At 43.8% G+C, this 27305-nt stretch overlaps 4 protein-coding genes across 4 annotated transcripts; 3 read left to right on the top strand and 1 right to left on the bottom strand.

The window, feature by feature from the left end:
• Positions 1–5894: 5894 nt before the first annotated feature.
• si:ch211-120k19.1 (uncharacterized protein LOC563199 homolog) lies at positions 5895–8342 on the top strand. The gene is made up of 6 exons (XM_042105931.1): positions 5895–5992; positions 6380–6521; positions 6643–7035; positions 7286–7356; positions 7605–7634; positions 7739–8342. The coding sequence occupies exons 3-6, from the start codon at positions 6648–6650 to the stop codon at positions 7868–7870; spliced, it is 621 nt and encodes a 206-aa protein (XP_041961865.1). The 5' UTR covers positions 5895–5992; positions 6380–6521; positions 6643–6647; the 3' UTR covers positions 7871–8342.
• A 101-nt stretch (positions 8343–8443) lies between these two features.
• Positions 8444–10132, bottom strand: odr4 (odr-4 GPCR localization factor homolog). The gene has a single exon (XM_042105930.1). It carries the CDS (start codon positions 10037–10039, stop codon positions 8681–8683), a length of 1359 nt encoding a protein of 452 aa, XP_041961864.1. The 5' UTR covers positions 10040–10132; the 3' UTR covers positions 8444–8680.
• Positions 10133–10170: 38 nt separating this feature from the next.
• On the top strand, positions 10171–15137 carry rpl18 (ribosomal protein L18). The gene is made up of 7 exons (XM_042105932.1): positions 10171–10261; positions 11032–11118; positions 11511–11618; positions 11826–11924; positions 13537–13660; positions 14764–14833; positions 15005–15137. Exons 1-7 carry the CDS (start codon positions 10259–10261, stop codon positions 15078–15080), a joined length of 567 nt encoding a protein of 188 aa, XP_041961866.1. The 5' UTR covers positions 10171–10258; the 3' UTR covers positions 15081–15137.
• Positions 15138–17599: 2462 nt separating this feature from the next.
• Positions 17600–26772, top strand: zgc:92912 (uncharacterized protein LOC436805 homolog). Its single transcript, XM_042108279.1, has 5 exons — positions 17600–18358; positions 19333–19441; positions 22164–22322; positions 23902–23953; positions 24722–26772. Coding segments are annotated over exons 1-5 (339 nt in total). The 5' UTR covers positions 17600–18356; the 3' UTR covers positions 24739–26772.
• The last annotated feature ends 533 nt before the right edge of the window (positions 26773–27305 follow it).

Raw genomic sequence — 27305 nt, 5'->3', positions numbered from 1 at the left:
TTTGGTCTGCGTTTGTAATTTGGTGTGTACAATATGTGTGTCATCCTATAGAAAAGCCCATGGCTTTGTTTTATAGTTAGATGCAGTCCGTGGTTGCAGTGAAAGGCTGTTAATATTTGAGCTCAATGTTGAGTGGCTGGAGTTTTTTATGTCTTGGTATTGAATCTGTGTTTCTCATAGTTCATCACTTTAGAGTTAAAGGGCTGAAAAGAAATGTGCTGAATTAGACAAAGAGTGTGATTAGAACCGGACCTTTAACTAAGCCATCAGAGCAGCTAAGCCACTGGTTTGACTGTAAAGGTTAGGATTACGTTTGACTAAGGGGTAGAGTTAGTGTTAGTCAAGTAAACAGGTTTGACTGTAAGGGTTAGAGTTAGTCAAGTAAACAGGTTTGACTGTGAGGGGTTAGTGTTAGTCAAGTAAAGAGGTTTGACTGTAAGGGTTGGAGTTAGTCAAGTAAACAGGTTTGACTGTGAGTGGTTAGTGTTAGTCAAGTAAACAGGTTTGACTCTAAGGGGTAGAGTTAGTCAAGTAAACAGGTTTGACTCTAAGGGGTTAGTGTTAGTCAAGTAAACAGGTGTGACTGTAACAGAGTACACTACACATACTGATGAAACATGCACCTCATGTACTGTAGGTCATGAATAAATATAAACAACAGTGGGATAACACATTTATTAAAATATATAAACCCAATAAATAACTTAACCAAGTTGTCTGCTTTAGTGCACTTTAAGGCGACACTGGAAGAAGATAGGCCACAGACACATACCCAGACATGACGCATGTCCAATTGCACATAGAACACCCAGCCGTGCTAATGGAGCTCAATGATACCTCAATACATGACATTTCTTGTTTCACTCATATTTCCTTTAAAACTTCACAAATTCGAGAAGACAAGTTTGCTACATAAAAACACTACAGAAATTAAATTACATTTAACATAGTTCCAAATCACATTTAAAACTGGTCTTTCTCCATCCAAGTTCATAATCACTCAAACTTTACACTGCAAAATCAGAACTTTATCAATCCTAACTAAAATGCAAATGTTAAGCTGTGCTAAATATGTGAGGCTAAGTGAAAACCACAGGAGCTTTTCGTTAGATTTATGCTCATCTCCTCCTCCATGATGTCACTAAATAAGTCATCATTGAGGGGTGGGGTTGCAACCTGACAGGGCCGTGGCTGTGGTGGAGGGGCGGGGAATGACACTGCCACACCCACAAAGGGAGTTGAACAATGAAGAGAACAGCTGCTGGACCACAAAGAGGCGTGGTCATTCTGCAGGCACAAGCTCTGCACACCTGGGAGGGGACCATGAGCAGAGTCTGTGAGTGAGATGGCCAGTGCAGCCGATGCCCCTGATCTGTGGAGGTGTTCAGAACAAGAAGGATATCCCGCTACTTGAATGCATGTAGCACTTGCCTCTGTGGCCGTGTGTTGTGGCTGAGGGACGTCACCTGGCACAGCTGACCTTAAGCCGGACGGGACTTCTACACAGCCCGTAATGTAGTCCCACTGTGTTGAAACTTCGTCTCTTGACTGTGAAAGTGATTGACTGTCTGAATTGTATGGTTCAGCCAGCGTAGTAGCCCTGGTGCCTGGAGGTGGTTTTGAGGCCTCTTTGGGCTTGTCTACCCAGAATTCCTCACCAGGGAGGCTGCTCAGACTTGAGCTCAGGGTTGCCCCCTGGTCTTTGATGGTTACATTTCGAGAAGAGCAGATTTCATCATAGTTGTAGCCTTGATCTTGGGTATCACTGAAAGGATGGTAGCCATCATGGTGGTCCACGTGAAGCTCTTTATATGGGAGATGTCTTTTCTCTGGCTCACCTTCATAGCCTTCTGTACCCTCTCCACATGTCAGCAAATAGTTTAAGTGATGCAGAGGGCCCCTGGGTCTGGTGATGTCCATGCCTCTGGCACCATAGAGGTTATCAGACCTGTCCTCAGGGTCATGGGTCAGACTGGCCCTCTGGAGGTCTCGTTTCTGTGTCTCCTCACCTTTAAAGATGTCAGCTGTGTGAGCGCTACTGTTACTCCCAGTGGTTAAGTATGAGTCTTCATCTTGTACCCCATAAATGCTGACTTGTTGCTTTATAATGCAGCCATTGCTCTGAGTACTTGGAATTGTGCCGCCATCTTGGACCCTGAAGGGTGACCCTCTATCAAAATAAGAACTCCAGGGAGTTGCCATGGTGATCTGTGAGTCTTGGGCATCCTGTTGGTCACTTCTCTCCTCCTCAGAGTCAAAGAGGTCCAGGTTGCCACTGATGTCCATCTGAAGGTCACCAGGGTATAGGCTGGGCTGTTGATTGGGGGTCCGATCTGAGCCTGTGAACATCTGGATCCCAAAATCCCAGGTGTTCAGAGAGAGGGGAGGGATGTTCGGCGAGGATGACCCAAAGTCACACATCGCCCCGTCCAGGCTGGGCTGAAGAAGAAGCTCTTCTGACACGTCTGGAGATTTGGGGGTGAGTGGACGTGAACTTGTACTCTGAAAGTTACTTGTGCTGTCCAGCCACTGGGAGAGGTCATCCACCTCTAGCATGTTTGTCAAGTGGGGCGAACTACCTAGACCAGTCAAAGCAGAATCACAGTGGGTATCTTCACAGGATGTGTCGGACGGATGTGCTAAGGTGTGATCTGATGGCTGGCAGTCTGTGAGTGTTTGGTCACGTGACATAGTTCCACCTGCAGTTGTAGTACAATGAGGGGCTGTCAGACTTTGGCTGCTATAGTGAATGCCAGGGGGATGGTCTGGAAGGACTGTCTCCTCTTCTGTAGCGTCAGTGTGAGTATCCAGGACCCACAGGTCAGCAGCTGTCTCGGGGTGACTGACACCATCTCCTCTCTGTGGTGAGGAAACTGAGATGTCTGGTGGATATAAAGAACACATAAAAAGCTCAGTCCCTGAAATTAGTTTTATGAAATTATTTTGAGAAATTATTTTGAGAAATGGGGTGGACAGTACCTGCTTTGGATGCTTCAGGTGAGTGGTTATTGGTTGGCTGGGAAGGAGAAAGGGAATCTGACTGGTTGTTTGATGAAGAAAACAGGGCAGAGGACAGCTGGTGATTGGCTGCTTCAATGTCAGCAAACTTCCTGTGAAGAGTGCACATCTTGTAACTTCCTGTGAAGTGAGCGCATTCCACAGCACTAATGTCGTATAGGCCTTAAGTAATGAGTTCATGAACGTTTCATCTAAACTAACATTCTACATCAAAGAGGCAAGTTGGACTTAAGGTGAGATGTCTCCCATGTACCTCTCCCCTTCTCTCTTCCTGTCCTTAGTATATCTTTACCTTTGGATCATGTTGTGGAGGAACCTGCGGTGGTTGACCTGTCTTTTGGAAGGTCGGTTCTTCCGAGGCTTCTGCAGAGTCCGCATCATGTGACATGCTGCCGAGGTCACAAAGGTGAAAAGGTCACGGCCCCAGGGCCCCCCATGCTCAATGGCAGGATCAAAGTTCATACTGCGGTATGAACGCATGGCTGTCAAGGGGTCAAAAAAGAGGTCTGTTAGAAAAGACAGGAAGAAAAGATGTGCCTGACCTTATGCAGTGGGTATGTGCACGTGTGTAAGATGACCAAGAATTCAAGTGTGGCAAATATGTTTATAATGAAATATATTTCAATTGAAATGTTTCAAATGCCATTTCCAAAGTTGGGAGTTTGGAGTGACAGCTGCTTAATAGTTGTCAGCCAACACCTACACAAGCTAGTCGGATAGCATGACTTGATAGCAGCATAAGCATGTTTTCACTGAAGGGTGCTTGATTAAAGTGTTTTTTTTTTTTAATTACATTATGATAAGCTCTATTAAAATGTCCAGCTTATGTGTGAGTGTGTGTGTGTGTGTGTGTGTGTGTGTGTGTGTGTGTGTGTGTGTGTTTCCAGCATTATGTATCATTAAATATGGATTTACACCGGATAAAAAAAATGATAATTCTTAGTTCATCTAAGAATTGGCACAAAATGATGCTAGCAATATGCTTATTATATCTATTCTGATGCATGCATCCCACTTTAAAATATGCAAAGTTAGTTATGTTCTTGTCTCCTATATGTAAACATACAGATGTGGACATATTCTGCATTATGATTCAGCATGCAGCAACACAATACTAGGCAGGTACATTTGTAGGCAAGGGTCTCTAAGGGAAATGCTGAAGCCAATCCAATCCCAGTCAAGACAAAAGTTCAAGCAAAATGCCTGTTGCCAACACAATACAATATAATGTATTTTATATTTACATTGCACATGCACACATATTTCTTAAAATAACTTACCCGTGTTGACTGTATCCTGTGTTTCTTGCCCAGAGGGATGCTGTCCTGTTAAAATGCCCAAATCATTCAGTCTACAAGAACTTGTTCCAGTTCAGCTCAAGATAAAAAACTTTATTCTCATGTAAAAAAGAGAAAATGCTCATCCACCTTTCCTATCTGTGTGTATGGATGCATGCATGGCTGGATGGAGGCATCAAGCAATGTCAATGAACGCAAGTGACAGAGAGAGAATGACAGGAGAGAAAGAGAGAGAGAGACAGGAGAAACAGAATGGTGAATATGAGAGGAGAGAGAGGGAGAATGAGAGGTAGGGGTGGTCTTGGTTGGGAGTGGGGGGTGTTATTGATGGTTAATGGAAGGACCTCTCTGTGGACTGTGCTTCAATAAAGACTGGAGCTCACAATGGTGGCGGGTGACAGGGGAAGTGGGAGAGGAGGTTAAGGCAGAAAAGGTGGCAATTAAAGGGAAGTCAACTGGCCATACACGAGTGGGCAGCCACTGCATTGTCAGAGTTCTAAAGACCGCTTGTTAAACAGAGGTGCTCTGAAGCGCACCAGTCGAGATGTTAACGGCAATAACGAGTCCTTAATTGATCAACTTAAACTCTGGCCCTAATTAGCGCATTCTCCCACCGGAGAGCTCACCCAGTTGCTACACACAAATTGCCCCGGTGTCACGCCACAAGTCCCATCTGTGCAAGGATGTGGTGGAGAATTAGCTTTGTATCGCCTCAGAGGAGCTGTTGAGATGAAAGTCTCATCAACGTCACAAAGCAGACCTGTCACAGGCAGAAAGGTCGCCAGACCACAGATTTACCTCCAACCTGGGATTATTATTTCTTCATGCAATGAAGACATCTGTTCTTCACCTTCTCAAATCAACTGTAAGAAGTTTAATTAAAGACTATTCATATATATCATGTATATATAGCTCATTCCAGTTACAAAAGATATATGTCATTTGATGCCACATCCCTTCAGCAGCAGCTGGTAAGACTCCGACCAAATGTCACCATCAGCTACAATCATTTGCTCTGGGACCAAATGATTCATATTTATGAGGGGGAAAAAACATTTACAGCAGTGTGTGCACACTTGTTCAGACTAATATTGTTCTAGAGATATTCAAAGAGATATTTCATGCATGGCTAGAACAAAAGGCTAGACACACCAGTGTCTTGTAAATGTGTTATAGAACAGGGCTGGTTGTGACCGTACCACCTTCTGACTGAGGAAGCAACCTGAGAACCACTGCTGAATAGAAAATTATTTCTACAGAAACCGCATCATTTAATCATATAATGCACAATGGCAGAGGCCACCTGCAATTCTTTCACAGACCACCAGTGGGCCTCTGGTTGAAAACCCTAAGATAAACCCATTGAGGCATTGTTTTTGCTTGCCTCCAATCCCCCATGGTGCGCCCTCATGTGGCCATGGAGTGAATGACAGAGGGCAGTCGGTAACCCAAGGAGCGAGGAGTGGCCTCTGGTGCACTATATTTACCCAGAACACACATGTGCTCACACAGCTGCCTTGACCTGAAGGAGCAGCCACCAATAAACACATAACATCTTCCTCTATGAGACACTCTGGATGTGTGTGTGACTGTGAGCGTGTACACAAGTGTGTGTGAGCTTGTGTGAATGACTGTTGGCACACTGTCACACATGGTGTCACGCAGGTGTTTTATCGGTGAGTTGCACAGGTGTTTTATCAGTGTAATGTGTTTATTAAGAGTATGCTGATGCCTTGTATCATGAATCGTGTATCCTTCTATGTAACACTCTTAATAATCTAATAATCAATCACTCAATACTGCTTTAATATCACAGCAGTTAACACAGTCGTAGTGTAGCCTACATTATGTCTGTTGATATAAAATGTATTCAGTTTTACTTGAGTGACAGTTTGTTGCAGAATGCCACTGTTAGATTATTTGACCTAAAAGCAGTTACTGTGTCCCTGAGACCCATTTGAACAGCTTGTTCATAGGCAGCTGACCAGCTGTATATTTCTCAGCTTCCTACATTAACAGCTTATACCTTATCTGACATGCTTTGGCCTGCCTTGGCCCCTTAGAACTTTGATCAACATATCACTCAGCTGGTAAGGTCTCCACACTCATTGGCTGAAAACTGTGAAGGCCCACCCCTGACTTCCTCAGGCCCAATAGGAGAAAAATCAGATTTTCTACACGTGTTGCCCTGTCTGAACACAGTCGGTAAGGGTAATTTGTTTTGTCTCATTTTTTTCTGTCCATTAACCAAATGCTAGAATTGACCATCTTAGAATTCATCAAAAAAGGCTACTGAATAATTTCTTTTGACTCTTTCTGTAAGCAGACATCATGAGCAGAGCCTGGGCTTTGTTCAGATCCCACCCGTACCTCAGTAACATCACGGGCTACACGGCTCTGTTTGCCTCCGCCGACCTCATTCATCAATGCATGCTGGGAGGACAGCAGGTGCCCGCCAGCAGCCCGCAGGGACAGCGCGCTGTAGCAGGGGACCGTGAGACAGGAACCGTGTCTCGCGATGCCCCTGTGTCTGGCATCAACTGGAGTCAGACTGCTCGAGTGGCACTGGTTGGGTTCTGTTTCCATGCCAACTTCAATTACCACTGGCTGAGGGCATTGGAGAGGATGTGGCCAGGGGGCGGAGTCAAGCGAGTGACCCTTAAAGTGGTGGTGGATCAACTAGTCGCAGCCCCTGCCACCATCAGTGCATTCTTCATAGGTATGTCCTCATCAAACAGCTGCTATATGTCCTACACAACAATCCCCAATACACCACCATCAGTGCATTCTTCATATGTCCTCATCAGCCAGGTTTTTACACAATAATCCCCAATATAACACATGAGCAAAACATCTCACAAACCTTAATCATTTGTTAATATATGCATCCCCTATATTCAACAATATATGCAACACTGATAAGGCTATGAGACATTTCGGAACATAATTAATGCGCTTGCTCCCCACAGGCCTCAGTGCACTTGAAGGGAAAGAGGATCCTTTTGAAGACTGGAGAAATAAATTCTGGACCTCCTATAAGGTAAGCTAAGCTCTGTGAACTGACAAAACACAATCAGACGGCCATTTGCACAGTGTACACACCACCCAGCTACAAAACGAAGCTAAAGCTACAGTTTGGAGTTAAGAGCACTGACTAGAACACAGGCAGTAGGCTACATGTCATGTATCGAAATCGAAACTTGATTTGAATTGAATGTTAATATGTAAGGCTGAGGTGTCCATAGTGCATCCGTGTGAATGTGAGCCAAATCTTCTCTTCTCTTCCAGACTGGAGTGGTCTACTGGTCTACAATGCAGGTAGCCTTATAATCACAATCACCCAATAACAAATGACTATTTTTCTAATTAGCCACATCATATTATTATACATTTAATCTGTTATGCTTGTTTCCTTCTCTCAGGCTGTGAATTTCTCTCTGGTCCCGCCCGTGGCACGCACAGTGTTTGTGGGAGGCGTTGCTCTTACATGGACAGTTTTTCTTTGTCATTTTCGCCAGCTTAAAAGTGACTCGGAGCCTAGTTCCTCCTCCTAGAGCTTTTGAAAAATAACACAAGACAGAGGGACCAAACGTATCTCCTGAAAGACCACTAGACCATAAATAAACATACAGGATGATGTTCATGCATTAAAGAGGTATTTTCAATTAAATTGATGTTAAATCTGTTTATCATTCAAATATTTTTAAACTGCAAATAAAAATGCGTAATTGTCTTTACTACCTGGATCTATAAAACAGCCTAAGCCATCTGTACAAAGACTTAAGGCTGCCCACAATCAAAGTTGAATTGTACTTTACAAATCCCAGATAATATATTTCCTGTATAAGTGACCATGTTTGCTGTTTGTGTGCTAGTGTATTGAGATGTCAGAGTGCTTTGTTAAATTTAATAAAGGTCAATAAACTCACAAGTCATAGATTTTTTACCTGTATGACTTTGATTAACCCCATTATCAGCCGAACTTGGACTTTGATTAACCCCATCCATAGACACTTCACCTCTGCTCTGTTCTTTCATCAGTCACATACAGTTTTATATCTTAAGTATAAGCTCAAGAGAGACTGCCCAGAGATTTTAAAAACAAGTGGGTAAGTGGGAGGCACACAGAAATATAAATTCATTTATTTAATTTCTTACCCTACATTACTAAGTCCCACAGCAGCAACACAAAACGAGCACAGTTCATATTAGACCTCAACAGAGTAGGCATGACATAAACAGAACTGAAAGTGTAACCAACTTTGAATCTTGAATTAACTAAATCCAAATTGATTTTAATGATTCTGTGTCATTCCATTGGCCATGTGTCCTCGAAGCGCATGTCTATGAGTCCCATCACATGGTTATTCTCCAAGATAAAGCAGGGAGGTCACAGCTGCCAAGACTGCTACTCCGCCAGCCACGACCACCCCGACAAAGTAGCCAAAGTTCTTCTGTTTTTTGGGGACGTCTTTAGGGGCCTCCGTCTGTAGGTGTGGAGGCGTATCCTCCTGGTGGATGCCTGTGCCGTGTGTGGGTGCGGGTGCTGGTGCTGGTGTGGAGGGCTCTACGTGACTGACCTCCAGGCCAGAGCAGATGCTCTCCTCCGTGACGCTGCAGTCCAGCATCTCCTGGAGGTGCTCGGCCACCTCGGCCACACTCTCGTCGGGAAACATGTAGTCGCACACACAGAAACCTGCCTCGGGCACAGGGGCAAACACTCTGAGGGGCAAACACTGCTGTCCCTCTGCGGCCCCTCGGTCTTCGGCCTGATCCATGTAGAGGTCGTCGAAGAGCATGTCCACCCGACAGGACACAGTGTTCACGATGTCCCTCTTAATGGCCTCCATGGCCTGGCCGGCTTTTGGCTTATTGGAGTGGACGTAGGCCCTGCAGGACACCTGGCCTCTGATCACCACAGAGGGACTGGGCTGGGCTGCCACACACACGCTCGACTCCAACTGGGTCTCCATAGGAGGGAGGAGGACTTGCGCCTGGAATTTCTGCTGGCCGAGTTTAGGGTTTCTCTTCTGTCCAGCCACCAGCTCTGCCTCCGGGGCCATGACTTTGCCATTGATGAGAATGGTGCTGGCTATGATTCGCTTGGCCCACCGCTGGAGTCCTTCCTTAATACTCTTGTGCTTTTCCTCTGAAGACCTGTCCAATACTGGGAGACGAAGGTCCAGTCTAACGGAGCATGTCACTACTGGCCAGCTGGAAGACACGCCACTCTGGTACTTCCAATCTGCTGGTTTAGCTGAGCTCTTTGGATCTTTCACATCGAACGTTTTGCAAACGACTTTACGGGTTTTGGAGCAGATCTGAAGGGCGACCCTCTCCGTGACATCTTCATCTGTGCCATCCCAAAGCGTTCCTTTAGTTAAGTACTTGTCAACTGCGAAAACTAACTTTCGCAGGGTATTCATGGCTTCTTTAGACAGCTCTGGAAGAACGATCATGAACACACCAAGCACAGACAGACCACCAGGTAGCATTCTTGATACCTGTTTTGCATGCTCAGTCACCCACTCGATATCAACATCGTCCAGTGCGCCGCTACTGCTTTCAGTCCCTCTCTGCGGCGTCTTAGTAGGCAGTACCACATAGTCTCTTTGGGGTGAGGACTGACCAATTAATAAGCCAGTAGTAAAGGCTGCACTGCCAGCCTCTAAACTGGAGAAATATTTCTCCACTACAGCCTCAACAACATAACCTCTTCCCATTTTCGATTAGTTTTGCTGTACAGCTGTGAAGTGACACGTACTTATTCCAAACCCCAGCTGGTTTTTAGCATCTCTAGAAGCACACCGGAAGCATATAAACCTTTGGCCAATCGCAGAAGCGTTAGAACAACACGTGATACAAGTGGCCTCTGTGATCTCGCTGTATTCTTTATCGCGAGACCGAAGCCCTTCCTTTTCCCTTTTCACTTCGAGTCCAAGATGGTAGGCATTGCAATACATCTATTCGTCATTATATGATTGTAAAATCCATTGCCATCTGATGTATTTTACGCATTTTTGCTGCTTAACAAAGATGTTGGGAACGTGTTGGTGTCTTTGGGTTTAATTTAAGGACGTATTATGGTGAAACTGTGCATTTTGACAGAATATTACGCGGCAGTCTAGGCTACTTCATCCATCGCGTTCACCGGCTTACCAAGTTAAAGATTCAGACAAAAAGCTTAAACGTTCTGCCTTTCCTCCACATTCGGAAGTGCGAGGGTTTTGCCGTGTCTGTGACATTAAATTGATAGGGCACTCATAGTTGTCCCACGTAAATAAATCGGCTACATTGCAAATTGCATGCTAAATATGCTACCTAACGCTAGGCTAAAGTAAACTCGTGTTGTGTGCTGGCAGCATAGTATGTGGTGGAGCTGTATTAGAATGGGTAGTGGGATATCCGTGTAGATCTGAACAGCGTATAAAACTTAGTTTGAGTGGCCAGTTTATAAACGTATAGCGTTACCGTTACGAAAGAGTGTTTAATGGAGTCTTGCTTGCCTAGCGTTAGCTAACGTGGGTCTGAACTACTTGGCTTACTAGCCATCACTTTTGGTTAACGTTATGTTAGCCCACGGCCTATGTTCGAGTGCTTAACGTTTTACGTTGGTAGGTGTAATAAGTGGTTTCAGCGGATATACAGTGTTTATTTCTGTGACGTGTAAAATCTAATTTTGTTTCTTAAAATCTGAACTGCTTTTCCTACGCAGGGAGTTGACATCAGGCACAACAAGGACCGCAAGGTTCACAGGAAGGAGCCTAGAAGCCAGGATATCTACCTGAGGCTCCTGGTCAAGGTGGGTGAATTGTGTTGGATTTATGCATGTTAATTCTTGATGTTGGCATAAATGGTTTTGAAAAGTCACTCGTTGTTGTCATGTATGGGACCATGTCATCTGTGGTATTGAAGGAGCTATTGTTCATATCATTCAATATTAATTTCTTGAATTTCCCCTGGGGATCAATAAAGTATTTATCTATCTATATAGTTTGTTCTACTGTGTGTCTAGTGGGCTGAAACATGTTGTAAATTATGTGCGCACACTTTTGTCTTTGCCATGACTGCATGAGTGTGTGAGTAAATTGTTGTGTGACTGTGGTTGTAAGTGCGTGTATGAGGCAAGCAACACTCTTGCCTGAACTCTCAATACGACTGTGTTGTAGTCCTAACTGTGTGTATGTAATGTAGCTGTACAGATTCTTGGCTCGCCGTACTGATGCTCCCTTCAACAAGGTCATCCTGAGGAGACTCTTCATGAGTAAGACCAACAGGCCTCCCCTCTCCCTGGCCCGTCTGGTGAGTAGTCTGTTGTCTGACCAATCACTGCTTCAGCCTAGCCCCACAGCTTACTGCTGCTTCCTTTTACTTATGAAAATGTGTCAGGCTCATTATTTAAAAGCCCTTTTGTTTTGATTGCTCATATTTTAAGATTGTGGGTTGAATTTGCTCAGATACTGGTAGTTTTTTAGTGTGGTGACAAGGGTGGGTTGTTTGTTTCTTCAGATCCGTCAGATGAAGCTGCCAGGCCGTGAGAACCTGACCGCCGTTTGTGTGGGAACGATCACTGATGACATCAGGATCCATGATATCCCCAAACTGAAGGTATGGAGGTGGGAGTGGAACTGGAGACTGGTGTTTTGTAGAAGCATCTGAAATCGCTAAGAGATCTTGTCTGTCAATTGAGTGCCTATGATTGAGGACTTGTTTTTACCCTTACTGGATTAGAGTGGAGAAAATGGTAGTTTGTGTAAAGGGTTATTAGATTATTGCTCAGGTCATGTATTTAATGTTGGTCAAATGGCCCCTCCAGCAAAGTGTGCATATGATGGTGCTGGGTTGATCTTGCTAGCGTTACATGTAATTGGCAGCACACGCAGATCTTGCATGTGTTGGCACTTGTAATGACCGTTTTCTCAGAGGTCTTAGTTTAGCAAGGTCTTGTTGCTCAGAATCCGTTGTATTGACAGGGCAGTCATGCTGATGCAGGTCCAGGCGTGGGGTTTTGCTCACAAGCAACGGGTTGCGCAAAACACCTTAAGTTAAGAAGGTTTCCCCTTAATCTTGACTTAAGACCCCCTTAAAATAAAATCAGTTGCACAAACACCCTTAAGTATTTTCTGTAAGGTTTCCTTCACATTTTCCCTTAAGTATTTAAGGTTTTCTCCTTGTCTTGTAAGAAATCCTTTAAACCGTTGCACAAATGACCTGCCTAAATAAGGGGAAAAACCTCTGGGACCTGTGACAATTTTTGACCTCTTGACAATTGAAAATAAAACTTTTCTGCTAATATCCTTACTCCTCTATTAAATAGGCCTATCAGAAACATGCCTTATATTGTTATGTGGTTTACATAGTGGTAACATAATTAAGTCGGATGCCCTAATTGTTAGCCTACAATGAGCTTCCGTTCAGTTCGCCAGGCAAAACGTTAACAAAAAGTTTGTTTTGGTGCACTGATGACTCAGGATAATATCTAGCTAGCTAGTATTCTGCTCAGTCTATATCAGGATTTACTTAATACCGTAAATTATTAAGGTAAGATTGAGATCATTAACCTTTAGGCTACTCTGTTTGGTGGGTTGCTGACTAACTGCATAAGTTACTAGCAAGCTAGGTACAACTATGTATGTTGAACGTACCAGTTGATTTACTTATTGTTAACATTAGCTATTGATGGGCGCATTAATAACTATGGTAACATCATGAAATGAATGTCACTGCTCAAAGGTGCGCCATGTTTGCCTGTCAATCTTGTCAAAGTAAGTTATACTCAGATTTGTAACGTGTTAATCGCTATCCGGTTTTAGACAATATGTGCACACAGCTTGGTATTATTTTGGACAAGTTCCTTAACTAAGAAACCATTTAAGGTATTCTGTGCAACCTGCTCAAATAAATCCTTTGCCCAAGGAGTAGTTGAGCCTTAAGGATCATACTTAAGGGGAAAAACTTAATGTGTTTTGTGCAACTGCCCCCAGAAGTGTATCCCCTTTTTGTCCTGTAATTTTTGGAGGATGCAGTGAAATCCTGTAGCAGAAGTATAATTTGTCTTGCAGGTGTGTTCGGTCATTAGTGTATTGGTTTGAATGTGTGTGGAATTATTTAATTTTGAAGACTTAAGCACAGTGCCGGTTGAGGTCCACTGTGTGTTTTTGGTTTTTAGATATGCCTATGCAGTGTTGAGTCTGACCTAACGCCCTCTCTTTCCTCGCAGGTCTGTGCTCTGAGGGTGACCGATGGCGCTCGCCGCAGGATCCTGAAGGCTGGTGGCAAGATCATGACCTTTGACCAGCTGGCTCTGGCCGCCCCCAAGGGCCAGGGCACCGTGCTGCTCTCAGGTGAGTACCTGCGGAAAGGACGCCGTTGCCTCTTAGGTCCTGTCCACGTTAAGCTAGATGCATAGGATTTGCAGGGTCGTATATTTAAAAACGTTGGGGTTGTAGTGTGTACAGGGGAAGTGGAGAGTTTGAGAAACAATGAAATATGGTTGCCATGGCATCAGACACCACCACCACCAACAAACACCTATGGCGTTTCTATGTACCTGGCTTGATGGTGACGTACAGGGCCTGATCTTGGGCAAATCAAATTTTCTATAGTAAACAGTGAACTATAAAACAATCAGATAGATAGATAGATAGATAGATAGATACCCAGGAAAAAGTAATTAAAGTAATTAAAAGTATATAATATAAAATACACAACTAAGCAATAAGGACAGTAGAAGATTGAGGGATTTTAAAAATTGTATGCAAGTCACCAGTTGTATGCCTCTTTGTTGTTTAACTGTGGTTGAAGAACTGCACTGATGCTTTAAATCAACTTTAGATGCTATTAAGGCGTTGACTGTGGTCAGTGGCTGAAATGGTGCAGTCCACAGTCAATCTGAGATATAGATGATGCTTTCTAGCTATCCATTTCATCACAACTTAGTGTTGAAATTGCATCACAAAGTTAATCACAACTTCTGCTGAAATTGTTTACCATTTATAAATGAGTAGCTGAGGTTATGTTGGAGGCTGTAGATGGTTCAGTTTAATGGTTGGAGCTTCCGTGTCTGGTTTCTTTTTAGTGTTTACAATTCAGATTTAAAGCAAAATGCTCTGCACTCATTTAAAGGCTTTTCTTGACTGTCCATACTAATTGGTGTAATTGGTAAGGCGTGCGTGTTGGTGTGCTATATTCAGAACTTAAGGTTTTTGGCACTGTTCCTGAATTCAGGAGTTAGCCAGGCCATTAATGATTTGGAATTGGATAATTGTAAAATAAAACCAGATGTCACAATCCAGGGTATCCTTATCTTTATTCAAATGACCAAAAAATCTGACCGGCCGATCTAAAGGCATCAATAGCTTCAGTGTTTTTATTTATCTATGTGATCATCAACTCTTGGCAGTCAGGGTCCAGTGTTTTAACAAATGCAATTGTTCCGTCCTCCCAGGTCCCCGTAAGGGTAGAGAGGTGTACAGGCACTTCGGAAGAGCCCCTGGAACTCCTCACAGCCACACCAAGTGAGTTTGGCCTCCAGACAAATGCTTGTTTTCTTAAAACGTTTACACAGTTGTTTATACAAGCTCTAGTACAGATCAAATTTATTCCACCTTGTTATGTAATCAGTATGGAGGTGTATGCGTCCCAACATAACCGCTCTCTCTTCACCCCCCCTCTCCTTTTCCCCACAGGCCCTACATCCTCTCCAAAGGCAGGAAATTCGAGCGTGCTCGTGGTCGCAGACCCAGATGTGGCTACAAGAACTAAAACAATCTTTTTTGTGTTTGTTCTCATATCCCAATAAAGTTTTGGGGGTAAATGAAAGAAACAACATTGGTTTGTCTTTCTTCCATGGGCTTGTTCAATATTTATGACTGCCGCACATGTCCAAATTTCCGTCAAGGATTCCAGGGACAATGAAAGACCGGGGTAGACGAAACTTGGTGGGCATGTAACCCCATATGGATAGCATGGAACCATCGTTTTTCGTTTTGATCTGTAGCCCCCCCGCTGGACTGCACCCCCCGAAAGGAGGGTAGGGCAGACACAGTTTTCTGTGAATATCTCGAGAACCGTAAGGTTTAGGAGGACCATTTTTTTTTGTATGTTGATCTCAAGGGGCCATGTCAACCCATTCCATAACCACTCATTTCATGTATAGCGCCACCTAGTTAAACACAAAAAAGTAAAAATGAGGTGTTGTAATCGCAGGTATCTGTGACCTAACATAGTCAAAACTGCACGAAATTGGAGGTGTAGGATCATTACGACACCCTCTGAATGCACGCCAAGTTTTGTCGAATTCCGTTCATGGGGGGCCACACAATAAATAAATTAATTTGTTACTATACACCAACTGGCCTGTAGGTGGCTGGAGACAGTTTTCTGTGAATATCTCGAGAACCGTAGGGCCTAGGAGGTCCACCTTTTTTTTTGTATGTTGGTCTTAAGGGGACATGTCAACCCATCCCATTACCACTTATTTCATGTATAGCGACAAGCAACAAGGATTCCTGGGACACTGAAAGACCGGGGTTCACGAAACTTGGTGGGCATGTAACCCCACATGGATAGCATGGAACCATCGGTTTTCGTTTTGATCTGTAGCCCCCCCCCCCGCTGTACTGGACCCTCCGAAAGGAGGGTAGGGCAGACAGTTTTCTGTTAATATCTTGAGAACCGTAGGGCCTAGGATGACCAATTTTTTCCGTATGTTTGCCTCCAGGGGTCATGTTAACCCATTCCATGTGCACACGTGCATAAACAGATGCACACGCACACACATACATTCACAGTAATCATACGTATGACACATACTCACACAGTAGACATATGTATGCATGCATGCACATGCGTAAGCACACACACACCCACACACATAAACATAAACGTGTACACGCACACATGCACACAATTCAAGAATTTCTCAGAATTATGAACAGGCAAGATGGGGGTGGGGTTGTATAAAATTAATTTTACATGTGAAATCTATGAACTAATCATGTTTTGGTACTTGTTGTCTAGCAGAAACCAGTGAGAATTGAGTGTGGATAATGCAATTTAGTGAGACAGTTAGAATCATATAGGCCTTTCAGCGTGATTTATTTTTGTGGAAAAAATGTGCTGGACTGGGCGGCGGTCATATTTTGTACCGCTCTGCAGTACATCTAGTTTGTAGCTGTCATGATATGATGAAACACCCTTAGTCTGGAGTGAGACTATCGTCGATTTTATGCGAGATTGATAGAGAGGGGGAATGACAGGTCCCCTAAACCATACCTTTTCTGAAAGCATATTCCCTCAGCATATCATGAAATAAGTTTAGACATGTCCCACCCTCCCCATCACTTTGCTACCAATGTACTGCATATTGCATTGGGCATTATCAATAAGGGTGTACACAGCCAATACCTTTGGGCCTGTGAGTGGGACCTCTCAACTGTTTTTTTTATGTATTCTTTTTTTCCCCTTAGCATAATGTACATGGGCTTTAAAAATAATAGTGGATGGGACATGTTAAAATGTTTTTACTTTGAATGTTGATTGTATAAGCTTTTAGAAAATATATGGTATTGTTGTCAGCCATAATTTGCCAACAGCCAATGTATTGCTATGGGCTGCATAATAATGAGAAGGTGGGACATGCCTCATGTCATTTCAGGAAATATGATTGCTGTGGTAGAATCAGTTTGCCCTTCATTATTTAGAGACAAAAATGTACTGATTGTAAACCCTTTGGCATAAATCCTAAAAAAACATTAAATGGGAAATGCAAGCTATAATTGGAGAGTAATTTCTTGATCAGCTTGCTTGGCCCTCAAACCAAAATTGTTCTATAGACCCCTATCTTCCACTTAGAAACATTTGCATCAATTTGAAATGATGATGCAAATGCATCTGCACATGCACTATGATGATGGAGCGCAGACCTTTCCAAGGCCACATGTAGCTATTTGCAACAAATCTGAAAGTGGACCTAGCATTTGAATTTCCCCATGGGGATGAATAAAGTATCTATCAATATATTTTGACCTGCTCAGCCCTTCTGAGTTGGCAGGTATGCATAAAGCTGCATATGCATAAACCCCACTGCAAAAAAATGGGAAATGGGCTCTTAATGTTCCTGTGGTACCCAGACACGTTACCATAGCAACCGACTCTAGTGTTATGTTACGATGCAACCACCACGGGCTTGTCCGAAGTGAATGCCAAATCAGCAGTTGCCTTGGTGTCCTTTAAAATTCGCGGGAGCAAAAAGGACGACTCAGCACTATCAACTCAATCTATACTGCAGTATCGTCGCTGTGTGTAGCTGGTGAGGGGGTGGAAAGCTTTCGCTGTGAGCGAAATCTAAAAGCACCACATCACTACGCGCTAAAGAAAACGGTCACACAGGCAGTAGCACACACGTCCATGGACGAATGTAGCCTAGTTGCGGGGGAAATCGTAAAAATGGCTTGTTAGCAGGTTTTTATCAGACGGAATATTTAGATTGAAACGGTTCTTTCTGAAAAAAGCATTTTGCTGCTGTTGCGATACTGATTGACTTAATTGATATTCTCTGGCACGTTTTGGATTTATTTTAAACTGCCAGTTTCAGGGATTAGCCTGGCCTAACACCTGAAGACAACTGGAGTCTTACCCCCTCTATATAGGTCAGTATGCAGTAGCCAAGGCTATAGGCACACCCCCTTACGCTCTTCCAGTGTGGTTGAATTACTGCCCTATACGCGTGCTTTGGTTATGCGGCACTCCACCGAAGACTCGACAGGCAAAAGCTCTGCGTTGAGACAAATCAACGCATAAATAGATTTAAACTGAACCCACACACTTTTTTTCTTATCTCTTGAATTTCTGTTGTCATCGGACAATAGACCCACTAGTTCGGTCCATGCCCTTTGGGAAACCTGTTTTACCCTTATCATTATTATATTATATAGTAGCCAACCCTACTCAGACCCTTCCCCCATCTACTGTATCTTCCGCCTGCTTCCAGCGTTGATCTCGCCATCACTAAAGCGGTCACATTAAACTCAGCCTAAAATGTAAGTAGTTTGACTTTCTTTTTATTATTCAAACACAACTGGTTAATCAATGTTATTGTCATTACGTTTTATTTTTTTATTTTATTCAGGGTTTTTGTATTATTATCTTTAAGTTAAGGCGATTTAGGCTACTGACAGTCGTGTTGTGATGGCCATTATACGTTCGGGTTTTCTCACTAATCTATTATAGTTTGATGGGAAAATTAACATGGTGTTATATCATTTATTGTAGGCTACGACAGATCCATATTTCCATGTGAATTGCGATAGAGCCCATTTGCTGTATGGCACCTAGTGACAGCTTTACGGGGTAGCCTATTGATACACGGAACACCCCTCAGGGAGTTGCGAAGCTTTTTCATCTGCATTCTCAGCATTAGAAATGATCTCTTTCTCTGAAAGTCTCTTTCAATACAAATATCACTCCCAATATAATGATTGCTTTCTTCATACCAAATTAATCAAATTAAAATACCCAGTTCCTTATGACATAGTGTTAGAATTAAGGATTAGGAAACCTAAAGCAAATTTAATTATAGATTACTCTTCGACAATCGTCAATCCGGCTCTGAAAAGTCGCAGGCCTACTATAACAATGTTGATTTGCATTAACGCACAGTCTATGCCATTAGTTTATTCTTCTGTGCTGATATCCTTACTACTTGTGTTATGGTCATCTACTCACATTTGACAATTGCCGAGATCTGTACCAGAGCCACATCAGAACGGACTGATGGTCTAGAAGGAATGCTTTGGGGGTACAGATTATGTACAGCTTGAGAGTGTAATAAAAAAAATCACACTCTGTTTGGATCGCCAATGGCACAAGAACGCATTGCTTTGAAATGGCGCCACTGTGCCTCAAAATGACAGAGACCACTGCAAAGCAAAATACCATTCAAATCCCCAGCGCCTTCCGAGGTGAAATGGTGCTATGTCTTAATTGTGCGCGCCGGTCGCCACCATTCGTGCAGGTCTGCCCCTGATGCTGCTGCTGCCCCTGGCGCCGATGGAGCTCCCGAACCTCCCCCCAACACCACCAGCAACCGGAGACTAATGCATACACAGAAACAAGTGGACGAGGTGAGATGGATGGAGCATGCAGCTGTGTGTGTGTGTGTGTAAATGCAAGTGTATCTGGGCTACATACATGAGTAAGGGGGGGGGGGGGGGAGTTGCGTTGGGTTATATCGGTGTGGATGAATGAACATAATTCTACTTATTAGAATCTTCTTCATTAAGTCTTCTTAATGAGCAGAATGCGTGTGTGATCCCAGCACACACCAAGCCTGTATGAGCTGAGCATGTCTGCAAGGGAACCGCTAATGAGGTCAGCTAGAAAGAGCTGTGTGTGTGGAGAAAACCTCCCTCCTGGAGTCCTCTTTGAACAGGAGACATCACAGCAGAGCAGTGTGTTACCAGAGCAATTGCTCACAACATACAGACTCGCCGAAGACTTTCTCCTCCTGACTCTCAAGTGTAGAAACCCGTTCAGTGTCTCTGGGCTGATTTGTTCTGTATATGTGTGTGTGTGGGGGGGGGGGGGGGGGGGGGCTGTTTCACCTCCACAGCTCCCATCTCAGTGTATTTTTTGTGCATGTTTGATATATTCATGTCCACACTCTTTGCTGCTGTCATCTCCCTCCTTCTCTGTTCTTCTCACCCTGCACCCTCCTCTTCTCCCTGTCTCCACCCACACCATTCCTCTTGCATAACTGGTTCTATATCACTCAAAGATGAGACACATGTACATCAGCTCTCCTAGTCTTAAAGGGGAACTTGGCAACTATTTCAACGTAATAAACCCTTTTAGAAATCATTTGGATGGTTAAATGACCTGTTCCGGTGAAAATGGTGACTTTCCCCGCTGCGCCTAGCGTCCGCAGGCGGAAAACCAACCTTGCAACATTGAGACTACCGTCCCGGAAAGAGACGTGAGAAACAAGAAACTCGTTTTAAATCGTGTTTCTTACCTTGTAACATCCACATAGTTCTGCCAAACTTATGCTAACCGTTCACTAGCTTGTAAACAAATCTATGTGCTTTATCGTTACCTTTTCCCACAGTTTGAAATAGCATAATGCGCAATTTCTCCAGCAGAGGGGGAAATCCTGCCAAGTTTCCCTTTAACATCACCCTCTCACCTCTCACTCAATCATGATGCACACACGAACATTTCTCTAATCTCAAAAACCTCTCACATCTCTGAATCATCCCTACGGTCAACTCACAAATCTGCCTCTTTCCCCTAAACCCACCCGCTTCCTTTCCACTGAATCTCCCTTGAATTTACCCCAACCCTCTCCAAAATATGCTACTCTTATAAAATCTGATGTACCCCACTCTTAAAACTACCCATCTCCACTAACCGATCTGAATCTGCTTTTCCCCTCTCGTCTCCTCACTATGTCCTGTCCAGATCTCTGCATCCCCGTAGGCAGTGCTTATTGTGGAGATTGCTCATGTCTGTATATGCTGTGACTGCCTTCACTTTGCGATTTGCAAAGTCCTTTTAGGCAAGTCCCTCCACTTGGCGGCCATATTGTAACGCTTTTTGGGCATTTATCGGGCACCTATTTCGGCAGAAATGCGCGTGCGCAAGGCTTCACGACACCAACCTTGCTCCAGCGGCGAGATCACAACATATGATTGGCATGATGTATTCACAACACACCACGATTGGCACAATGTATTCACATGTCGACTTTTTTGCTGCGTAAGGGGCAGGATATGTATAGACAATTGCCATATTGGTGTTCTCAACTGCACCAGGAGGAGGCTTGCACAGCCGCTCCTCTCCCTAGAGTTGACTTTGTGTTAGGCTTTGGGTTCTTCACAGTTTATACGTGGCACCCTGAAATCTGCCACCCCATCTGTACATGATTTGGGTGTATTCAGTTTTTGTTTTATTCGCCTTTTGACAGGCAGGTTGTGCTTGTGACTCGGTGTCAACACTTTATAGATGGGCAGAGAGAGAGAGAGGAAAGGTATTTTCCGTACCCCACAACGCCTTATAGTGTGAGGAGACATTCACAAGCAATCCACTCCTTATAGTCAACACATAGTATAGTCGTTTCTAGTTTTGCCTCAGATACGGATAGGACTCACCTTCTGGGAATGGGCAGGTTACTCCTGAGCAAACTTCAGCAGCGGTGAAGCAGTGAGTCAGAAGAACAGGAAAAGGATAAAAAATCCAACCAAGAACAGGACAAAAACGAACTAGAGTGGACTTTCTTTGTCCAATCTATCGCCGATCGTCCAGTTTTATTAGCATACAAGTGAAAAGGTTAACTGTCACAAGTGAACAAGCAAGGTTCTCTAAAAATTCTGACTAACAGTGGTTGTGCTAGTCTTATGTATACCCCAAGAAGGTAGGGATGCAATACAGTCTCTGAGTCTCTGTCTCTGGATGAGTCGCCACGCAGGAGATGGTGTTTTATGCCCCCAACGTCGTCTTCCAGGCAGCGCACCATTAGGCACCTAATCCTAAACCTAACCCCAACCCTAACCCTAACATTAACCCATGCCTAACCCTAGTGCCTTCCAGACAGTGCTGCCTTGAAGACAACGTTGGGGGCATAAAACACCAAGAAACGCGTCTCCATATGTCCCTGGACTTAAAGTCTCCAGGGTTTCCACCTCTAGGTATTCTTACACATCCCCTCTCTCCACTCTCACTCCTCTGTGTCCCCTTACCCCACCAAAATCGACCCTTTCTGCTCTTACCTCTCTGAAACACGTCCCTCTCTGTCCTCTCTCCTGCTCTATCTGCCCCGGCCTCACCTCTGGCGTGTGTGCCCCTCAGGTGGTGGACATCATGCGTGTGAATGTGGACAAGGTGCTGGAGCGGGACCAGAAGCTGTCGGAGCTGGACGACCGGGCGGACGCACTCCAGGCAGGCGCCTCACAGTTCGAGAGCTGCGCTGCCAAGCTCAAGAACAAGTACTGGTGGAAGAACTGCAAGGTGAGCAGAACAGGCGAACAGATGGACGCGAGCGAGTCACACAGGGGAAAAAAAAGAGTTGGAGCACAGTAGTGTGTGTGTGTGTGTGTGTGTAAGGTTTGTGTACGGGACTAGCAAGGTGATAGTGTGTGTCTGTATGTGAGATGTAAGGTTTATATGGCAGTGTAAGGTTTACATGGCAGTATTTCAGTGCACAGTATGTCTGTGTGTGTGTGTGTTAGAAAGTATGTCTGTGTGTGTGTTAGAGACAGAGAGAGAGTATACTGTATGTGTTTCCAGTATAGATAGCATGTATAAGGCCACTCAAGCAGACAGACGCTAATGTGATGGAAGGCTCTCTGTATGTGTTAGTGAGCACAGAGCAGTGTTAATGACTATGTGTTAGTGAGCACAGAGCAGTGTTAATGACTCTGTGTTAGTGAGCACAGAGCAGTGTTAATGACTCTGTGTTAGTGAGCACAGAGCAGTGTTAATGACTTTATTCATTCTTTAACAGTGTGGCTTCTACTGCAGATGGAAGGGGGGGGGGGGGACAACAGCAGCACTGCGTTGTGTGACCCTAATTCCAGTCCAATAGATAGCAGTTGAAGGCCCTATCCATACAGATGTTCTTTGGGACGAGCGCGATGGCAGTGAAGCATAGCAAATGGACATGTGATAAGAGTCCTCTATAGGAGCGAATTGTTATGCAGTGTTTCGCAGCGTAAGCCACTTCAGGGGGAAAGCTGTAGACACGTGTTTAAAATGGGTGCTTCAAAGACTGTTATTAGTATGTAACACCACAGGGAAGCTTTGTATCCCATTAAAGAGATTAAATGCCCTGCTTTTTAGATCATTATGAGGATCGGTTACTTATCAACATCCTCATTCCGTTTCACATACATGCAGATTATCAGGAGAAAAATGGCTCTAACAGCAATGGAACTGGTCCCAAGTCTGCAAAGGATTTATTTTAACAATATGTTTGTCTGAGGCCATATTATTACCAGTATTGAATCATCTGAACATTTCTGGTGCAGCCAGGTTAACAAATTCAAATGAACAAGAACAGTTGACACATGTGAGATGTTAGCCTCTTTTTTATGCTATTCATTCATAATGCCAGTGACATTTCTGTGCTATTCTCACTAAACTGGCTCGGCTGTTTAGCCTGAGACCCTGCACATTGTGTCTGTGCTGTTTCACCTGAGATTGTGCTGTATCAGGTCTCCTGGACATGCAGGAAGTGATTCACACGTTTGCCCTGACCGATCACTTCTTGGTCTCTTGTTTTGAATGAAGTGGAGAAAGACAGAGGGACGGGTAAAACCTGGCACATCTTTGACGCCAACGGGATTAAATCCACCAACTGCGCTGACAGGCAGAGAATCCATCAGCCTCTGATGGTCCAGCTCCGTCTCTTACCTTTTGCTGACTATGCAGTTTCTACTCTTAATGCAGCTCAAGTACTCACTCCATCATTCTTCTCAGTCCATCACCGTCTCTCTCTCTCTCCCTGTGTGTGTGTGTGTGTGAGTGAGTGAGAGTGCAAGGGAGAGAGAGCTGACTTGCACTTAACACATTGCTTTTTGTCTTCTAGATGATGATAATCATGGGAGTCATTGGAGTCATCCTGGTTGGAATCATCTGCAGTGAGTGGGACCCAACATTTCAAACATACATTTTACACTGAACTAAAAACTGATAGATGATAGATAGATACACATACAGATACATACAGAGAGACAGACATATAGATAGACAGATATAGGCGGACATATGTTAGTATACCTACCAATAAGTATACTAGTAAGTATACTAATATACATAATGTTCTAAAATATAGTGTATTTACTAATAGATAAAAGGCATGCCTTTTTCCACATACTGTTAGTATCCACACAAATGTTCTGTCCCTATCAGTACCAAACCCACAGCCCTAAGTGTTTAATTGTGAGTGTGTATGAGAGGGCGGCAGCAGCAGCCCGTGACGTGCAGCCTGGCCCATGTGAGCAGCCAGTCTCACCCCTCACCATGTCAATAATGCAGCAGGCACTGCCCTGGCCCGGTCAATTATTCATCTGTCCTGGGCAGCATTGAGCGCAGCAGCCCCACAGACAAACAGCACTGTGGTTTGCGCTGCTGAAATACAATAGGTGATGAAGACATCAGACAAACAGCACTGTGGTTTGCGCTGCTGAAATACAATAGGTGATGAAGACATCAGACAAACAGCACTGTGGTTTACGCTGCTCAAACGCAAGAGGAGGGCGTTGAGCTGTAGGGTGCATGATGAACAACTGAACAACAGGCGTCTGTCTGCTTGTTTGTTTTATGGGATCTCTCTAATGCTCAATTCTCCCTCTGTTTGTCTCTATCTCTTTCCCTTCCTTCTTCTTTTCTTTCTTTCTCTTTAACAGTGCACTTCTTCTCTTGAGCCAAATCTTACGGTGGTGGAGGTGTGCAGAATGAAAGGATGACTTGTGAGAGTGAAGAAAAACAAACACCACAGCAAAAACACCATTCCCTTCCTCCCTCCCCCTTTTCTCTCCTCCTCTTCTATTCCTCCCTCCCTCCCTCCATCTCTCTCTCTCTCTCTCTCTCTCTCTCTCTCTCTCTGTGACCCTTCTCTAACGCTCATCCATTATTCAAACACTCTGCACAGGAGGGAGCTAAACAGAAAGAGAGAAATAGAGAGAGAGAAAGAGGAAGGGCGGAAGTGAGAGATGAAGTGAGAAGAGGGGTGATGAAGAGAGAGGGAGGAGGGAACCACGTGGGCATTAAAAAGGAGAGGGGAACTGGAGAGAGACTGATTTACGGAGAAAGGAGAACAAATATTTTTAACAGTGTGGGGGGGAAAATGGTGGTGGGGAAGAGTGTGAGAGTGTGAGTGTGCGTGCGAGAGTGTGAGTGTGAGTGTGAAAGAGTGTGAAAATGAATCTGTTTGAGGAGAAGCAATGACTACTCTAGTCCTTCCTCCAGCAGGTTACAGATAAAGACTGTCGGTCTGCTTTTGCTGGACAGCAAGATTTCCTGACATCCTAATAGCAAAGCCAACACCCTTCCCAATTCTCTCCAGCCTCCTGTCCCTATGCTACTACTAATAATACTCTGCTTCTACTTAACCCTGATACGCAAGGAGAATGAGAATCCCTTTAGTGTACATGTGTGTGTCTGTCCTGTAACCTGTGATCCAAACCTTTGTAGCTAGTAGCTGATTTCTCCTGATTATTCGTCTTTTTAGTGTTTGTCCGCTCAGTGCTTCCGTTCTTTTCTCTCCTCTTCTCTACTCTCCTCTCCTCCTTCCTTTTTCCTCACACTCCGTTCTCTTCCGAGAGAAAGACAGTAGAGAGTTGGAGACAGAAAAGGGGTGTGAGAGGACAGAAAAGAACCCCATGGAAGAAAGACAGATACAAGAATTACAATAGCACATGACAAGAGATGAGTTCCAGGTCACTGTCATTTCTTTTGACAATTTTACTTTGCAAGTGTTTAGATCAAGGCACACAGATACAGGGTTGACAATTTCATCCAAACTGACACAAACGCACACACAGTTACACACTATTCTGTCCTAATGTACAGATCTACATTCCTACCAGCTTAACTGCTCCAGGGAGGGTACTGCCTACACTACCAAATTTAAATGTTCCTGAAGTCTGATGTTTCTCCCAGTTACGAGCAAACTGCCAACGCCAGTTAAAGACTAGTTAAATAATGAATAGCACAGGGCAAAAAAATGTGCTGCATTTTCTAATGGAGATGACACAAAGATGAACACGCTCCTTCTACACACGTACACCGCCGGAATGAATGCGCACACAGTCACACTTACAGCTTTCTCTAGGCTCTAGGAGTACACCTGTGCAGCAGGTGACGTTTGCACAGCAGACAGAGCAGATTGCGTGTTTACCTGTGTGCTACATGTTTTCCCAACGGCGTGCGAGTCCGTGTGCACCAATTTCTCCACTATCCGGTGGCCTGTCTTCAAACTCTTGACTGCCTGTTATATAATTTTAAAACTGTTCTCTGCCATACAAGTATTTTCTGTACAATCTTGTGAAGCCATTCAAGCTGCCAAATTTTGTCATAACTTAATTTAAAACCAGAATGTCTAAAATGCTACTGAGAAGAGTGAGGGGAAAAAACATATTTATACTGTGTGTTAGGCAGATGCCAGAACTAGGGATACAAATGTTAACTTTAAGGATACAAATGTGTTTTTTATTTTTATTTTTGTATTTTGTTTGGGGTTTGGTTCTGGTGTGAAATGTTTCCTTTGTAAACATTAATAGAAGTCTGTGTTTGAATTTCGTATATGACTGACTCAGTTCAGATTGCGGCTCCAGGATTTAAACAGTGAATTGATAAACACATTAGGTAATGGCCTTCCTACCCAGGACAAGTGCCAATGCATGTTGACTTGTTTAACACTTTTGCTAATGCCAATAAATAAATCATCAACATGAAATTGAATTGTTTGTTTTCATTTTGATGGTAACATACAGTAGCAGGCTATCATTTGGCATATTAGAAGGCCATTTGTCATTTCAACAAAAAGCACAGTCCCTCATAAATGTCAGAAGATAGTTTTATTCAAATCAACCAGAATGTACACACATTGCTGTGGGAAAAGGGTGAGAAAGGCATAAATTGAAGTTGACGTTCCTAGTAAGTTATTTTTAGGTCTTAAATAACCAACACTGCAGTTATGATTGCACTGACTTCAACAAACCAAAGTTGCAACAATGCAGACATTAAAACATTATACATGGTCTTAGTACACATTGTGCCTCCAGGGGTAGAAACAAATTTGATTACTCAAAATATACACATCATAAGATATAATAAAAAGTCTTGTATAAAAAAACAGCAGTTGCAAACTCCTTTTTCAACACATCCAAATAGGCCACAGACTGAGGTGCGTTCTGGGAAAGAGTCCATAACGGTAGCCTGGGTTTTCCCATGCTGCCTTACGCGCACAATTTTATTCACGCTACTAGG

Source organism: Alosa sapidissima, chromosome 10 (assembly GCF_018492685.1).
Source record: "Alosa sapidissima isolate fAloSap1 chromosome 10, fAloSap1.pri, whole genome shotgun sequence".
NCBI classification, from domain to species: domain Eukaryota; kingdom Metazoa; phylum Chordata; class Actinopteri; order Clupeiformes; family Clupeidae; genus Alosa; species Alosa sapidissima.
Note: the sequence above shows the minus strand (reverse complement) of the source record. Positions and strands in the feature narration are given on the sequence as shown.

Coding starts and splice junctions, on each gene's coding strand:
- si:ch211-120k19.1 (XM_042105931.1), top strand. CDS start 6,648: ATGAGCAGAGCCTGGGCTTTGTTCAGATCCCACCCGTACCTCAGTAAC. Junction 7,036..7,285: donor CATCAGTGCATTCTTCATAG/GTATGTCCTCAT, acceptor TGCTCCCCACAG/GCCTCAGTGCACTTGAAGGG. Junction 7,357..7,604: donor AATTCTGGACCTCCTATAAG/GTAAGCTAAGCT, acceptor CTTCTCTTCCAG/ACTGGAGTGGTCTACTGGTC.
- odr4 (XM_042105930.1), bottom strand. CDS start 10,039: ATGGGAAGAGGTTATGTTGTTGAGGCTGTAGTGGAGAAATATTTCTCC.
- rpl18 (XM_042105932.1), top strand. Junction 11,619..11,825: donor CCCTCTCCCTGGCCCGTCTG/GTGAGTAGTCTG, acceptor TTGTTTCTTCAG/ATCCGTCAGATGAAGCTGCC. Junction 11,925..13,536: donor ATGATATCCCCAAACTGAAG/GTATGGAGGTGG, acceptor CTTTCCTCGCAG/GTCTGTGCTCTGAGGGTGAC.
- zgc:92912 (XM_042108279.1), top strand. Junction 19,442..22,163: donor CACAGAAACAAGTGGACGAG/GTGAGATGGATG, acceptor TGTGCCCCTCAG/GTGGTGGACATCATGCGTGT. Junction 22,323..23,901: donor ACTGGTGGAAGAACTGCAAG/GTGAGCAGAACA, acceptor TTTGTCTTCTAG/ATGATGATAATCATGGGAGT.